Source organism: Sapajus apella, unplaced genomic scaffold, assembly GCF_009761245.1.
Source record: "Sapajus apella isolate SASKATOON/1434 unplaced genomic scaffold, GSC_monkey_1.0 scaffold23, whole genome shotgun sequence".
Taxonomy (NCBI): Eukaryota; Metazoa; Chordata; class Mammalia; order Primates; family Cebidae; genus Sapajus; species Sapajus apella.
In genome coordinates, this window is record NW_022436963.1 from 3,878,029 (window position 1) to 3,892,032 (window position 14,004).

Sequence of the window (14,004 nt, forward strand, 5' to 3'; positions counted from 1 at the left end):
GGCCCCAGTGGTTGGGATGGAGCAGGGTGGAGGACGAGGGCCAGGGTACCCATCCGTGCCAGGTCCCAGGCAGTAGGGAGAGCTGAGCTCCCTGCAGGCTGCTGGGCAGTGTCCCACCAGCCCTGGCTTGCATTGCTTCCGGTGACCTTCACTCACTTTGTCATTGAGTTACTCAGTGGAGAAATATTCTTTGAGCACTTGCCACGAACCAGGCACGGTTCTAAGGGAACAAGAGAGGCCCAGTCCCTGGTCTCATGGGGGAGACAGGCAGCAAACAGATAAATAAATATACATAGTCATTGCCAGTTTGGGCAGGGGCCATGATAGACACTGGGGGTGGGCCTTTGCCAGGGGGTCAGGGAGGAGACGGCATCTGTGCCAAGACCTGAGACATAAGAAGAAACCGGTTGTGATGGGATGGGAGGTGGAGGGAGGTACAGGTGGAGAGAGCAGCATGGGCAGAGACACTGAGGGGAGGACAGGCCTGGCGCTGCTCGCTTGGCTCGAGGTCATCACGCAGTCGAGGAAGGAAAGGCTGGCCGGTGTGGCTAGAGTCAGGGAGGACAGGGAGGGCTGCTCAGAATGCAGTGGGAGAGGTTGCAGGGACCAGGCCAGATCTCACGGGGCCTCCTGAAGTCTCAGCTGGGGGCTGGATTCATTGTAAGTACAGTCAGAAGCCATCAGAGGGCCCCAGCTGAGCTCCAGTCTTGGCTTTTGCTGCGTAGCAGAGATCAGAAGCCAAGGAAGATGGGCTCCCAGGGAGAGTGTGGGGGCCACAACGCCCAAGTCCCAACAACCTTAACACAGGGGCAGGGGGCCTCCCTCTCTTGTGGTGCTCATGGACCTCGGAGCATGTCAGGAGCTGAGGAATCTGTTTAGTCGGCCTGGGTCTTCCTCTCTGGCAACTTGAAGGTGTTTGGGAAGAAGGAGAAGTCAAGGACTGTGTATGGAAGGTCCAAGAGCCATAGCGCTGAGGAAGGGCAGAGGGCCGCCCCTGCACACAGGCCTCCTAGGCCCCTGCCCACAGTCAGCCCGCCATTGCCTGCAGGCCCCGGAAGAATCCCCTGTTCATCGTGGACCTGGTGCTGGACAGCTCTGGGGTGCACTATAGCACCCCACTGGAGCAGTTTGAGGCATCTCTGCTGAACCTCTTCGACAAGGGCATCCTGGCCACCCACGCCGTGCCCCAGCTGGAGAAGGTACACGCTGCAGCCTAAGCAGGCCCCAGGCCCTGGCTGCTGATGGTTCCCTGCACCTCAGGGTGCTGCTGCAGTTCAGCTGTATCACAGGCCTCCTGTCAGGCAGGCAGCATGCTCAGCCCTGTAACTCTCAAGTATCTCATTTAATCCTCATCACAGGCTGCACTGGGAACTACTATTAACACCCGCATTCTGTAGGTGAGGCTTGGAGAAGTGTGATAGCCTAAGATTGCGTAGTTGCTAAGTGTCGGAACTGTGATCTGAACCCTGGGCTTGCTGGACCTTTGCTGCCATGGCCAGATCTGACGCAGACCCCACGTTCTTGATCCCACCCAGCTCCTGCCCTCTCTTCATCTCCGGAGGGGATCATGGGCCGGCTTCTAATACAGAACCTCTGTCCAAAGCCCCGACTAGTCACTGTCACTGCACACACACCCCGCTGCACACAGCCCACTTCCAGGCCCAAAAGCCCCGTAGCCCTAGCTCTTCTTGTCTCCCCTGCTGGTCAGTCACAGCCTTCATGACCCGGTTGTCTTTTCTGCACCTTTCCTTGGCCCTGGGCTGAGTCAGGCCCAGGCAGGGGAAGATGCTGCTCGTTGGTGGGCCTCACAGGGCCTTCTGGCCTTGTAAAGAGACAGCACAGCAAAACCACCTCCCCCTGCACCCCAACTCTCTGTGGCCACTGTGCCATCCACAGGCTTCAGGCATATCCTGCCCCTATTTGCCCTGCTCCTCGGGAGGAATCTCCGTCTCCAGCCCCTCTGCTTCTTCACCACCTGGCTCATCCAGCGCTGCCCCTCCCATGCCTTCCCTCGCAGCTGGTGATGGAGGACATCTTCATCAGCGGTGACCCCCTGCTGGAGTCGGTGGGCCTTCATGAGCCACTGGTGGAGGAGCTACGGGCCACCATCTCCAGCGCCATGGCCAAGGCCATGATCCCACTGCGGGCCTATGCCAAAGAGTACCGAAAGTACCTGGAGCTGAGCAACAACGACATCGCCACTTTCCTCAAGTGCGTACGTGTGTCCCTGCGCCTCGGAGGGTGTTTGTGTGTCGGCGCATATGACTCCCTGCCAACCCTGCTCACTGTCCTCTGCCCCCTCCCATGTGCTTGCTGTCCTCAGAGCCTACCAGACGCAGGGCCTGTCGGCCCAGGAAGTGCGGGAGGTGGTGCTCACCCACCTGCGGGAAAAGGAGATCCTGGACAGTTCGCTGCCCAGCAGCATCATCATCGGACCTTTCTACATCAACACTGACAACGTCAAGCAGAGCCTGTCCAAGAAGCGCAAGGCCCTGGCCACTTCCATGCTGGACATCCTTGCCAAGAACCTGCACAAGGAGGTGGACAGCGTAAGTGCCCACCCGCCCCGCCTCAGTGACCACAGCAGCACATGCGCACCCTCACATATATGGCAAGATGTCCCCAGGCAGGGTCTGGGGTGTCTGCAGAGCCCGGGTGCCAAGGGAAGGAGCTGGAAACCCTGTCCCATCCCTGCCTGTCTGCAGGGAGCTGTCCCATATGGTAGGTCCCAGGAAATGGGGGTTTCTACCTCCTTCCCCAGACTTGTAGAGGCCTGGGAAGTCTCACAAAGGACACCCTTGACGGATTTGTTTCATGAAGCCAGGGAGTATGACCGCAGGCCTCAGGAGCCCTCCGTGTATTGGTGGGGCCAGAGGAGGCTGGGAGGTTGAGGTGTGCCGGGTCACACCCTTGGCCCACTAACAGTCCTCAGCAACCCAGGGAGCCCACCAGGAGCACCCCTCTTGGAAAGCGCCACAGGGTATTGGGGTGGGGGGAACAGTTCCCTGTCAGGAGATGCTGAAGACCAAGGAGGAGGAGCAGGCCAGGGAAGGCAAAGGAGCAGCACGCCGCCCTCCCCAGCACCTCCTCCCGCTGCCAGATCTGCGAGGAGTTCCGCAGCATCAGCCGCAAGATCTATGAGAAGCCCAACAGCATTGAGGAGCTGGCTGAGCTGCGAGAATGGATGAAGAGCATCCCGGAAAGGCTGGTGGGCCTGGAGGTGAGACGGGGGCCAGGAGGCACAGAGCCGGTGTTAGAGTCTGAAGGCTGGCGTTAGGCAGGGGCTGGGAGGTCAGGACCCAGGAGGCTGAGGGGGAGGTAGCTGGACAGAGCACAGATGGGGTTTGGGGGCTGTGAGCCGGGGCTTCAGAGCTCTGCTGTCTGGGGGTCGGGGGCTGGAAGCTGGACGTGTGGCTGCCATGGCTCTTGGAGTCCTGAGCCTGATGCTGCCCTTGCACTCCGGGCCTTCCCCCCCGGCCCAGGCCTTTCTACTCTGAAAGAGAGCAGCCCCTCTCTAGTTCCCATCTCTTTGGGGAGCCAGATCCCAATTACCCACCCTGTTCCCTGGCACACGTGCAGTTCTCATTACCACCTGTCTGTACAGGAACGGATTGTGAAGGTCATGGATGACTACCAGGTCATGGATGAATTCCTCTACAACCTCAGCTCAGATGACTTCAATGACAAGTGAGTGGGAGCTGGGCCCCCATGCCAGGTGCAGGGTGGAGTGTGAGGGGAGCTGCTGAGCTGCAGAGGCTCCCAAATGTCCCACCTGCCACAGCCTGTGCAGTCTCCCCAGAAGTGCCCCACTGAGATTCCAGAGGCCAGGGCTCCACACATGGGCCAGGACCAGGTAGAGCTACGTGGCCAATGAAGCAGAAGGAATTCATTTGGGCCTCTTGGCCTCAGGTGCTCCCCAACCTTGTCTCTGTCCCATCAGTAGCCAGAGACCTCACACCCAGCACTGCCTCACAGATGTTGGGGGCAGTCAGGACCATCAGGGTCCTGCCCAGGAGCCCGGAGACACTGGCAGACAGGGCACCTGGGTGCTCACGGGGAACTCCCCCAGGGTCAGCATCCATAGGCCAGCTTCAGGGGAAAGCCCCACATTCCACAGATCCCCTGTGTCAGCTGGACAAAGAGAGTAGGTCTGACATGAAGGCAGCTGGCCTGAGGGCCCTGGCTAGAGACTGTGGCTTTGCCTCCTCCAAGGAAAGGCCCCTCTGGCCCCTGAGGCTTAAGAGTGGAACTCGACCCCACTCCTCTCACTTCCCCTTGGTCCTGGTCACTGCACTGGGCATGTTGGGTCTGCATCTCACTAGATGCAGACTGCAGCTCCCAGGGGGCAGGGCAGCCTCCCTGATGGTGGCGGTAGCTGCCTCCCAGCTCACCTGCACTTCCCAGCTGTCCGGCCCCAAGTGGCCTCCACAGCTGCCTGGATTTCCCTGGTTTCCCCTTCTCTCTGGCTGCCTGGGTGCCTGGTGGGATGCCCCTGCCTGGCCTTGCCACCCCACCACTTCAGCTGCGATATTTCTCCCAATCCCCACCCCCATCCCGACCAGATGGATTGCCAGCAACTGGCCTTCTAAGATCCTTGGGCAGATAGAGATGGTGCAGCAGCAGCATATGGAGGATGAGGAGAAGTTCCGCAAAATCCAGATCATGGATCAGAACAACTTCCAGGAGAAGCTGGAAGGGCTACAGGTGGGGCACGGCTGCAGGCTTGGTGCTGGACACACCCTCCATCCCACCACACGCACGCACAGTTCTCCAGGGCTCGGTCTCACTTCTTGCATTCAGGAGGTGCTGAGTCAACGTGTGATGGGCGAGCAGATGGATGAAAGAATAAATGGCTGAAAGAGTGAACCTAAAGGCCAAAGAGATGCCTGGGCAGCAAGCTCCAGAAAGATTCAGAGTAGTAAAGACCCCAGCTCTTCTGTTGTGACCATGGTGGCCCAGTGGGCAGTGGGCCCAGCGTCAGGGCACTGGGTCTCCCCTGGCCCTGCTGTGTTACCACAGGACAGTCAGCCTGCCTGTGATGGGCTAGGAATCTGCTCACTCCAGGAGAACAGCCTCCTTACACTGGGAGAAGTGGATGTCCTGGGACCTCTGGTTCCCTGGGGTTTGCATGGGAAGGCGTGGACACAAATGAGGCTGCAGGGGCACCTGACCCACTGCTCCTTGGCCTGCAGCTGGTGGTAGCTGGCTTCTCCATCCACGTGGAGATTGCACGAGCACATGAGATTGCCAATGAGGTGCGGCGCATGAAGAAGCAACTGAAGGACTGCCAGCAGCAGGCTGTGCTCTACAACAACCGCGAGCGCATCTTCGGCTTGCCCATCACCAACGTAGGCCTCCCGCAGGCGCCCTGCCCCTAAGCCCTCTGGCTCGAGGAAGCAGCTCGTGTAGATACAGTTACCAGGTGGCAGGGCTCTGGCATTTGGGGGCAGGGTAGAGCAAGCTGCAGAGTGGAGACAGCCCAACCCTGGCCCTCAGGTTGAGGAGGCCCCTGGGACCAGGCAGAAGGCCTGAGGGTCAGCCCAGGTCTGGTGCAACAGCTCAGAGCCCAGCTCTCGGGTGGGAAGAGAAGAAGGGAGACCAGGCCCAGGTGTGTGGGGGCAGGGGCAAGGACAGCAGCCAGGAACAAGGGAGAGGGAGAGGACCTGGCCCAGAAGGGGCTGCATGGAGAGAGACTGGGGAGCTCCCCAAGTCAGCCCCAATCCTGCTCTCCTATCCCCGCAGTACGACAAGCTCTCCAGGATGGTGAAGGAGTTTCAACCCTACCTGGACCTCTGGACCACAGCCTCTGACTGGCTGCGCTGGTCAGAGAGCTGGATGAATGACCCCCTGTCCGCCATCGACGCTGAGCAGCTAGAGAAGAATGTGATTGAGGCCTTCAAGACCATGCACAAGTGCGTGAAGCAGTTCAAGGACATGCCAGGTAGGGAGCCACCCCAGTGGGTCCCCTCCTTCCCTGCCTCCACTGGCTGCCTCTCACACCCTTCTGTCCTACCCTGCAGCCTGCCAGGAAGTGGCCTTGGACATCCGGGCTCGCATCGAGGAGTTCAAACCATACATCCCACTGATCCAGGGACTGCGTAACCCTGGCATGCGTAACCGGCACTGGGAGGTGCTGTCCAACCAGATCAACATCAACGTCAGGCCCAAGGCCAACCTGACCTTCGCTCGCTGCCTTGAGATGAACCTGCAGGACCATATTGAGAGCATCAGCAAGGTGGCCGAGGTGGCTGGCAAGGAGTATGCCATCGAGCAGGTGGGCAGCCATCAGCAGGCCCACCTACCCCACCCAGGCCCTGCCGGACAGCCTGGCCTTCTGCTTTGGCAGCCACAGCCACTTGGGAAGATGACAGTAATAAGCCCATGCCTGGTGTCATGAGGCCCAGGGGTTGAGATGCATTCTATTAAGTGAGTTAATAATACACATAAAGTTCTTGACAGTGTCCACCATTGCTATTATTCTTCAGTTACTCCTCTCAAGAGCCTCAGGAAGGAGCTGATAACATTATCCTCAATTTAACAGATGAGTCAGGCCGGGCGCAGTCACATGCCTGTAGTCCCAGTACTCTGGGAGGCTGAGGAGGAAGGATTGCTTGAGCCCAGGAGTTCGAGACCAGCCTGGGCAACATAGGGAGACCCCCGTCTCTACAAAAAATTAAAATATCAGCTAGGCATGGTGGCACATGCCTATAGTCCCAGCTACTTGGGAGGCTGAGGCTGCAGTGAGTGATGATTATGCCACTGCACTCCAGCCAGGGAGACAGAGTGAGATCCCGTCTCAAAACAAAACAAAACAAACAAAAAAACAGATTATCAATTAAGACTCAGAAAGGTTCAGCAACTGGTCAGGGTGACACAGTAAATGCCAGAGGTGAGACCAGCGCCCACACTTCTCTTCATCTTAGCTGCTTCCCAACACAGGTACAACCACATGCAGCACATGTGTAAGAGTGAATTGGGCCAGGCGCGGTGGCTCATACCTGTAATCTCGGCACTTTGGGAGGCTGAGGCCAGTGGATCACCTGAGGTCAGGAGTTCGAGACCAGCCTGGCCAACATGGTGAAATCTTGTCTCTACTGAAAATACAAAAAATAGTCGGGCGTGGTGGCATATGCCTGTAGCCCATTTACTTGGGAGGCTAAGGCAGGAGAATTGCTTGAACCCAAGAGTCAGAGGTTGCAGTGAACCAAGATTGCGCTGCTGCACTCCAGCCTGGGTGATAGAACGAGACTCTGTTTCAGGAAAAAAAAAAAAAAAAAGAATGTATTGGCCCTGAATTCAGATGAGGGCTCACATGGGACTTGTTGACAGACAAGCTGAGACTATCTGCCAGAGGGGTCATGTGAAGGTCATGGCCAGGTACTGTCTGCTGCTTCCCTGGCCAGGGCTACTCAGACAGCAGCAGGACCAGTCCCTCCTGGGACTCAGCCTGGCTTGTCCCCCACCCCAGGCACTAGACAAGATGGAGAAGGAGTGGTCAACCATCCTGTTCAACGTCCTGCCCTACAAGGAGACAGACACCTACATCCTGAAGAGTCCAGATGAGGCCTCGCAGCTGCTGGACGACCACATTGTCATGACCCAGAGCATGTCCTTTTCACCCTACAAGAAGCCCTTTGAGCAGCGCATCAACTCCTGGGAGAACAAACTGAAGCTGACCCAGGTCAGCCCTTCCCCGAGTCCTTCCCTCATCGCTCCCCCACCCAGAGAGCCCCGGCCCATGGCTGTCACTGATGGTCTCCGGGTAGGGTTCAAAGCATCACAGCACCTTGCCCCCGTTCACACAGCCCCTGGCTTTCTGGCAGGCCCTGCCTCACTGCATTCAGAGGCAGTCAACAAGGATGGGCTCTCCAGACATGAAGTTCTGCTATTGGACCAGGCAGTTAAGGATGTGGAAGGGCAGCATTTGGTCCCAAAATGTGGCTGAGGAAGGGACTGAGAATTGCCAGCTGGCCTCTCCAGGGCTGCCTGAGCTTAGGATAACCAGGACCTCCAGTACTGACACTTTCTGGGCTGGATGCCACAAGGCCCCAAAGCACCTCAGTGCCCTTTCCCAGACTGTCCTGAGTTTCCATTCCCATCTCATTCAGAGCTACCTTAGTTGAAGGGACTGGGCCATACTCAGGGCCTACACTTGTCTCAGGCTCTCAAGGCCAGAGACAAGGGCTGCCCACAGAGCCCTGGAGGGCAGTCCAGGGGCCAACCTGCAGGTGTGACTGTGTGAGCTATTCAGAGACCTCCAGTGAAGGCCAGAAGCAGGTGAAGGGGACTTATCAGTGTGCCTGGACTACCCAGAGCTCCCTGAGCTGGTCAGCATTGTCCCAGCTCTCCCTCTCTCATGCTGGCCACTCGACCTGGAGTTCTATACCCACCTTCCATCTCCTCCAAGGTCCAGCACCAAGCAGCCTCACCGATTTTCCCTCACCCTCCTTCAAGGGGTTCCCACTGAGGCCATTGGTCAGTGCCTCTTACAGAGTCTACCATACATGCTGGGTCCATGATTCAGGGGCAAAACTAACCCCTTAGTGGGATGTGGTCCCCTCAAGGGAAGCGACCAGGCCCCATTCACCCCTGTTTCCCCTGGTGCCCACCAGGGCTTGGCATAGTCCTGACACTGCTGACTGTGGCCCCCATCCCACGAGGAAGAAGTGGATGAGTATGTGAGTTTGTGCTGATGGGAGAAGACCAGAGATAAATCCTGAATGGGGAATATGTAGGTGGAAGGAGGAAATGGCTTATTCTGAAGATGTCTCACTCTTGGACTGATGTTTCAGAGAGTATTTTAGGACTCTCACACTCAAGACCCATTGAACCTCAGAGAATCCTGGGGCCATGGACCCAGAAGTCCTTCTAGGAAAGAGGCTGGGTTTGCTGGGTTTGTCTCCCAGGCACTGAGTCTTTGCTGTCACTGCAGGCTTTGCTGGCATGGGTGTATTCCTCCCTTTGAGAGAGCAGCTCCCCCAGCTCCCTTGGAGGCTTGGGCGTTCTGTGAGGATGTGGGACTTCTCTTGAGGGCAGACATCCCTGTATCCTTTTTGTTCCCTGGGGTATCATGGATGACAGCACCTTCTAGAAATCTCCCTGTAGACACTGGGTTTGGTGTCCAGTGCTCTGCCCAGCATGCTGGTGGGGTGAAATGTCTCAGTCATGCGGACAAACCCCAGCTTGGACCCTGACAGTCTGTATCACACCCCTCCCTGCCCCTCCCCTCCCCAGGAGGTGCTGGAGGAGTGGCTGAACTGCCAGCGGTCCTGGCTCTACCTGGAGCCCATCTTCAGCTCTGAGGACATCAACCGGCAGCTGCCTGTGGAAAGCAAGCGCTACCAGACCATGGAGCGGATCTGGAAGAAGATCATGAAGCATGCCTACGAGAACCGAGAGGCAAGCTTGATGGGGTGGGAGGGGCAGCTGGGGCCCCCAAGGGCCCTGGTCACATTGCTGGTAGCCTCCTAGTCTATCTAGTCTATTCCCTCCCTACACAGAAAAGGCTGGTGGACAAGCCTGAGGATTTGGTCTTGACCCACGTCCTCCAGAGTGGGCTCCCCAGCCTCAGAGATACTCCTTAGAGGCACAGTCACTGACAGTTTTTCTCTTGGAGATCCACAGCCCACTTTATCTTTTTTTTTTTTTTTTTTTTAACTGGAGTTTTGCTCTTATTGCCCAGGCTGGAGTACAATGGACAATCTCGGCTCACTGAAACCTCCGCCTCCCAGGTTCAAGCGATTCCCCTGCCTCAGCCTCCCAAGTAGCTGGAATTATGGGAATGCGCTATCATGCCTGGCTAATTTTTTTGTATTTAGTAGAGACAGGGTTTCACCATGTTGGTTAGGCTGGTCTTGAACTCCTGACCTCAGGTGATCCACCTGCCTTGGCCTTCCAATGTGCTGGGATTACAGGAGTGAGCCACTGCACCTGGCCCACATTAGCATTTTAGAGGCCCTGACAAGTCCTGCAGCAAAGCAAACTCCTTAGCTTAAGGAGTTTAACTCTAATTTGTTTGACCATAGAATTTTTTTTCTGTGGGACTGGACGCAGCTGCTGGCTCAGGAGAATTTTTCTGCATCTTTCTTCCCAGGCCCGGCTGAGGGGCTCTGGCTGGTGTGGGTGCTCTGGGCTGAGCCTGCCTTGATACCTGGCCCATGCTCACCACCCATTTCTGTGCATGGTCTGGCCCTGCAGGTGATCAATGTGTGTTCAGAAGTGAGGATGCTGGACAGCCTGCGGGACTGCAACAAGATACTGGACCTGGTGCAGAAGGGCCTCAGCGAGTACCTGGAGACTAAGCGGAGTGCCTTCCCCAGGTGGGCACTGCCTGGCCCATGGCTGCTCTGCCAGTATCTGCCCGTGAGGCTGAGGCACCCAGGGCCCTGCTCAGGCTAGGGTGCAGGGATGTCTGTAGTGCTGGGCAGCTGGGGCCCAGGGAGCCTGTGTGACCCGCTTCCTCACCCCTGTTCCCCTGGCAGATTCTACTTCCTATCGGATGATGAACTCCTAGAGATCTTGTCGCAGACAAAGGACCCCACGGCTGTGCAGCCACACCTGCGCAAGTGCTTCGAGAACATCGCCCGGGTGGGCAGCTGGGCCCCAGGCTCAGAACCGGGAGCATGGGGCATCTTCCCAGGGAGAACGTGTCTCCTTTTGTGATAAGCACTTTTAGCAGGAAATTAGGTGTGACATTCCTAGTCTTTGGAGACACACCCAGGGCCTGTGAGAGGAAGGTCAAGTGCAGAATCCCCAGCTCATGGCGGGGGCCCTGGATTTCCAGCTCACCAGGGCTCCCTGTTCCCCCGGCACACTGCGAAACCCATGAGGCCAGAGGCCTGTGACCCGCCTTGTCCTCCCTCATCTATGCAGGAGGCCAGGGACATGCAGGGCAATCAGCCTCCTTCCCCAAGGCCTTTGTCTTGCTGGGCCTGGGCTGGGGCCAGGCCACGCTGGGGAGAAAGCAGGCCATGCAGCCTGGGAAGGCCCAGCCGACAGAGACTCTCAGGGGGTAGGAACGCAGGGCTCTCTTCCTGAGGTGGTAGGCCCTGGACAGGCAGGCTTAGTGCTGGGACTGTGGTGGGCAGGGCATCTGGGGACACTGGGGGTGACCCCACTCATGCTCTCCTGCTGCTTGCAGCTGCTGTTCCAGGAGGACCTGGAGATCACGCACATGTACTCGGCCGAGGGGGAGGAGGTGCAGTTGTCTTTCTCCATCTACCCCTCCAGCAACGTGGAGGACTGGCTGCGGGAGGTAGAGCGCAGCATGAAGGCCAGTGTGCGCCACATCATCGAGAGGGCCATCAAGGCCTACCCCACGGTGAGCCGCCCGAAGCCCATCCAGCCTCTGCCCCTGTGCCCCCTGCGCCCTCTCAGTGCCCCTCCTGTTCCAGCTGGCCTCATCCTCAGGCTGCAGCCATGAGGTCCCTGGAGGCTCAGGCGAGAATCTGAAGTCTTTCCCTTCCACATACACTCCAGAAAGTAAGACTCACTCCTAATGATCATCGGGATGGCTGTTCCATTCCCAGCACTCACTGGGTGCCAGGCTCCAGGCTGCGTCCTCTCCTGCAGTCCTTCTCTCAGCCCCATGACTGGCAGATGGGCTCTAGGTGAGGCCCTGGCCTGCAGAGTCAGTTCAGAGATATCTCTGCCACCCGAAGAAGCCCAGAGCATAAGGATTTCCCTGCTCTGGAGGGACTGGTGGCATCAACAACTGGAGCCAAGTCTGAAAGGCACAGACAGCATTCAAAGGAAGAAGAGAGAATGGGATCAGGGCTGCGGCTGCCCGGGTCAGCCTGCCCATGTTGTCTTCCTAGATGCTCAGGACCCAGTGGGTTCTGAACTGGCCTGGCCAGGTGACCATCGCTGGGTGCCAGACCTACTGGACCATGGAGGTGGCAGAGGCTCTGGAGGCTGGCGACCTCAGAAGCCGGCTGTTCCCCCAGCTCTGCCAGCAGGTTGGAGTCAAGAGGACCCCTGTCTGTCCCCCTTCACCTGCTACATTGCACAGGAGGGCCCAGTCCCTCCAGGAGCTTTCTCCTGTATTGAGCCTGGAAGAGGCCCGGGGTTGGGTCTAAAGATATCAGACACCGCTGAAGTGTCTCACAACCAGCCACCAGCAGGAGGGGTGGGACTGAGGCGATGTCCTGTCCTTGAGGGTCAGTGAGGGAGCCATGCGCGTGGTCCCTCCTGCACGGTGCTGCAGGCACCCCTTGCTCCGGCTCGTCAGGCTCTCCCGCCTGACCTTGAGAGTTGCAGGGAGGCAGATGCCAGGTGTATGCCTCCATTCTACTTCCTTCCCTCCTCCTGCCCGGTCCCCACTCCCCTCCCATCCTGGACCATCAGAGCCCCCCAAGATAGAGGGATTGTTTGTGGCGAAATCCCACCCTCTGTGAAAGGGGAGGGTGAGCCTCCTCGTGGCACCCTGATTTTTTGACAATGTCCCCCACTCCTGCAGCTCAGTGACCTTGTGGCCCTGGTGCGGGGGAAGCTGTCCCGCATGCAGCGGGCAGTGCTGTCAGCACTAATCGTCATTGAGGTCCACGCCAAGGACGTGGTGAGCAAGCTGATCCAGGAGAACGTGGTCAGCGTGAATGACTTTGAGTGGATCTCACAGCTGAGGTGAGGGCGTGGGGGACGCCCCCAGAGCCAGAGCAGCTGCCAGGAGGGGGCAGGGGAAAAGAGGAAAGTCAGCAATAAGCTGGTCCTGTCCTCGAGCCTCTGGGACAGGCTGGGCATGGGTGCCTTGATGCCCTCATTCCCAAAAAGAACCTTTCCTTGACTATATGCCCTGCCCAGTGACCCATGGCCCCATGACTAGGCGCCCATCTCCCTGTACCACCAGGTACTACTGGACGAATAATGACTTATACATCCGTGCTGTGAATGCCGAGTTCATCTATGGCTACGAGTACCTGGGCAACAGTGGGAGGCTGGTGATCACGCCCCTCACCGACAGGTTAGGGTCCCCCTCTTGCTCCTTCCCACACTGAGACAATCCCTCCAGTTCTCTCTGGCCCAGGAGTCCAGGGACCGTGGCTACTCTGGGGTGATTTAGTCTATCAGAGCAGTGCAGGGCTGGGACCAAGGACTTTGGGCTGACTTCAGTTCTGCCCATCACAGGCGGAGTGACTTTGAGCAGGTGACTTGACCCCTCTGTGCCTAAATTTCCTCTGAGGCCTCCTCAGGGTGGTAATGAGAATTTCATGAGCTGGTATACGTTAAGCTCTCAGCACACGTGTGGCACTCAGTGAGCATCTAATGGGTGTGCGAGTTCCTGGTTTTATCCGTCAGTTCCTCCTTTAATGTGCCAGAGGAACTGAGCTTGACAGACATAATGGGTGAGTCCTTTTCTAATAGTCCTCTCTTAGCTCAATCAGTCGTTTCATCTCGCCGCCCATATCTAGCACCAGCTGGATTTTCAAGCTGTGTTTTGATTGAGGGAAGCAAAGTGTGGCCACAGGTCAGCCATCCCTGTGGGTCCCTGGGCAAAGCTGGGCCTGGTGGTGAAATGGGACAGGAAACACGCTGGATAGTGTCCATAGGTTCCAGTCCTGACCCCGGCGCCAGGGCTGGGCACGCCCAGGGTCCCCGAAAGGGGATGGGGCGAGAGGCGCCCGTCCACAGGACCCTAGAGGAGGAGGATCTCCCCAGGTCTGGATGTCCAGGCCGTGTATGGCCCGAGGCCACCTTCTGTGTCTCCTGCAGGTGCTACCTGACGCTGACTGGGGCCCTGCACCTCAAGTTTGGGGGTGCCCCAGCTGGCCCAGCTGGCACAGGCAAAACTGAGACCACCAAAGACCTGGGCAAGGCCTTGGCCATACAGACCGTTGTGTTCAACTGCTCTGACCAGCTCGACTTCATGGCCATGGGCAAGTTCTTCAAGGGCCTGGCCAGGTGAGGCTGGGCGTGAGGTTGGCACAGGAGGGAGTAGGACGGCGAAGCTCTCCTTGGGGAGGGCTAGGTGAGAGCACTGCTTGAGAGGGGCCTGGCAGGCTGCTGGAG

The 14,004-nt window shown here is 58.0% G+C and overlaps 1 protein-coding gene and 1 long non-coding RNA gene across 5 annotated transcripts in view; one reads left to right on the forward strand and one right to left on the reverse strand.

Annotated features, from left to right (window-relative positions):
- DNAH1 (dynein axonemal heavy chain 1) overlaps positions 1–14,004 on the forward strand; it is an 81,872-nt gene that overhangs the window by 30,074 nt on the left and 37,794 nt on the right. For all 4 annotated transcript variants that reach the window (XR_004272438.1, XM_032290092.1, XM_032290093.1 and 1 more), the window contains exons 13-30: positions 1,049–1,199; positions 2,018–2,211; positions 2,324–2,549; positions 3,101–3,220; positions 3,605–3,687; positions 4,563–4,704; positions 5,193–5,348; positions 5,743–5,941; positions 6,021–6,274; positions 7,469–7,681; positions 9,235–9,399; positions 10,198–10,319; positions 10,482–10,587; positions 11,141–11,320; positions 11,817–11,957; positions 12,458–12,621; positions 12,845–12,958; positions 13,708–13,896. Coding sequence is in view for 3 of the 4 variants with exons in the window: in XM_032290092.1 (XP_032145983.1) it covers positions 1,049–1,199; positions 2,018–2,211; positions 2,324–2,549; positions 3,101–3,220; positions 3,605–3,687; positions 4,563–4,704; positions 5,193–5,348; positions 5,743–5,941; positions 6,021–6,274; positions 7,469–7,681; positions 9,235–9,399; positions 10,198–10,319; positions 10,482–10,587; positions 11,141–11,320; positions 11,817–11,957; positions 12,458–12,621; positions 12,845–12,958; positions 13,708–13,896 (2,919 nt within the window). In the remaining variant the exon portion in view is untranslated. The remainder of the gene's footprint in view (positions 1–1,048; positions 1,200–2,017; positions 2,212–2,323; positions 2,550–3,100; positions 3,221–3,604; positions 3,688–4,562; positions 4,705–5,192; positions 5,349–5,742; positions 5,942–6,020; positions 6,275–7,468; positions 7,682–9,234; positions 9,400–10,197; positions 10,320–10,481; positions 10,588–11,140; positions 11,321–11,816; positions 11,958–12,457; positions 12,622–12,844; positions 12,959–13,707; positions 13,897–14,004) is intronic.
- On the reverse strand, positions 127–5,869 carry LOC116559388. The gene is made up of 3 exons (XR_004272439.1): positions 5,785–5,869; positions 2,382–2,528; positions 127–220 (listed from the first exon to the last, which is right to left on the reverse strand). It is a non-coding gene; the product is annotated as an uncharacterized LOC116559388 (long non-coding RNA).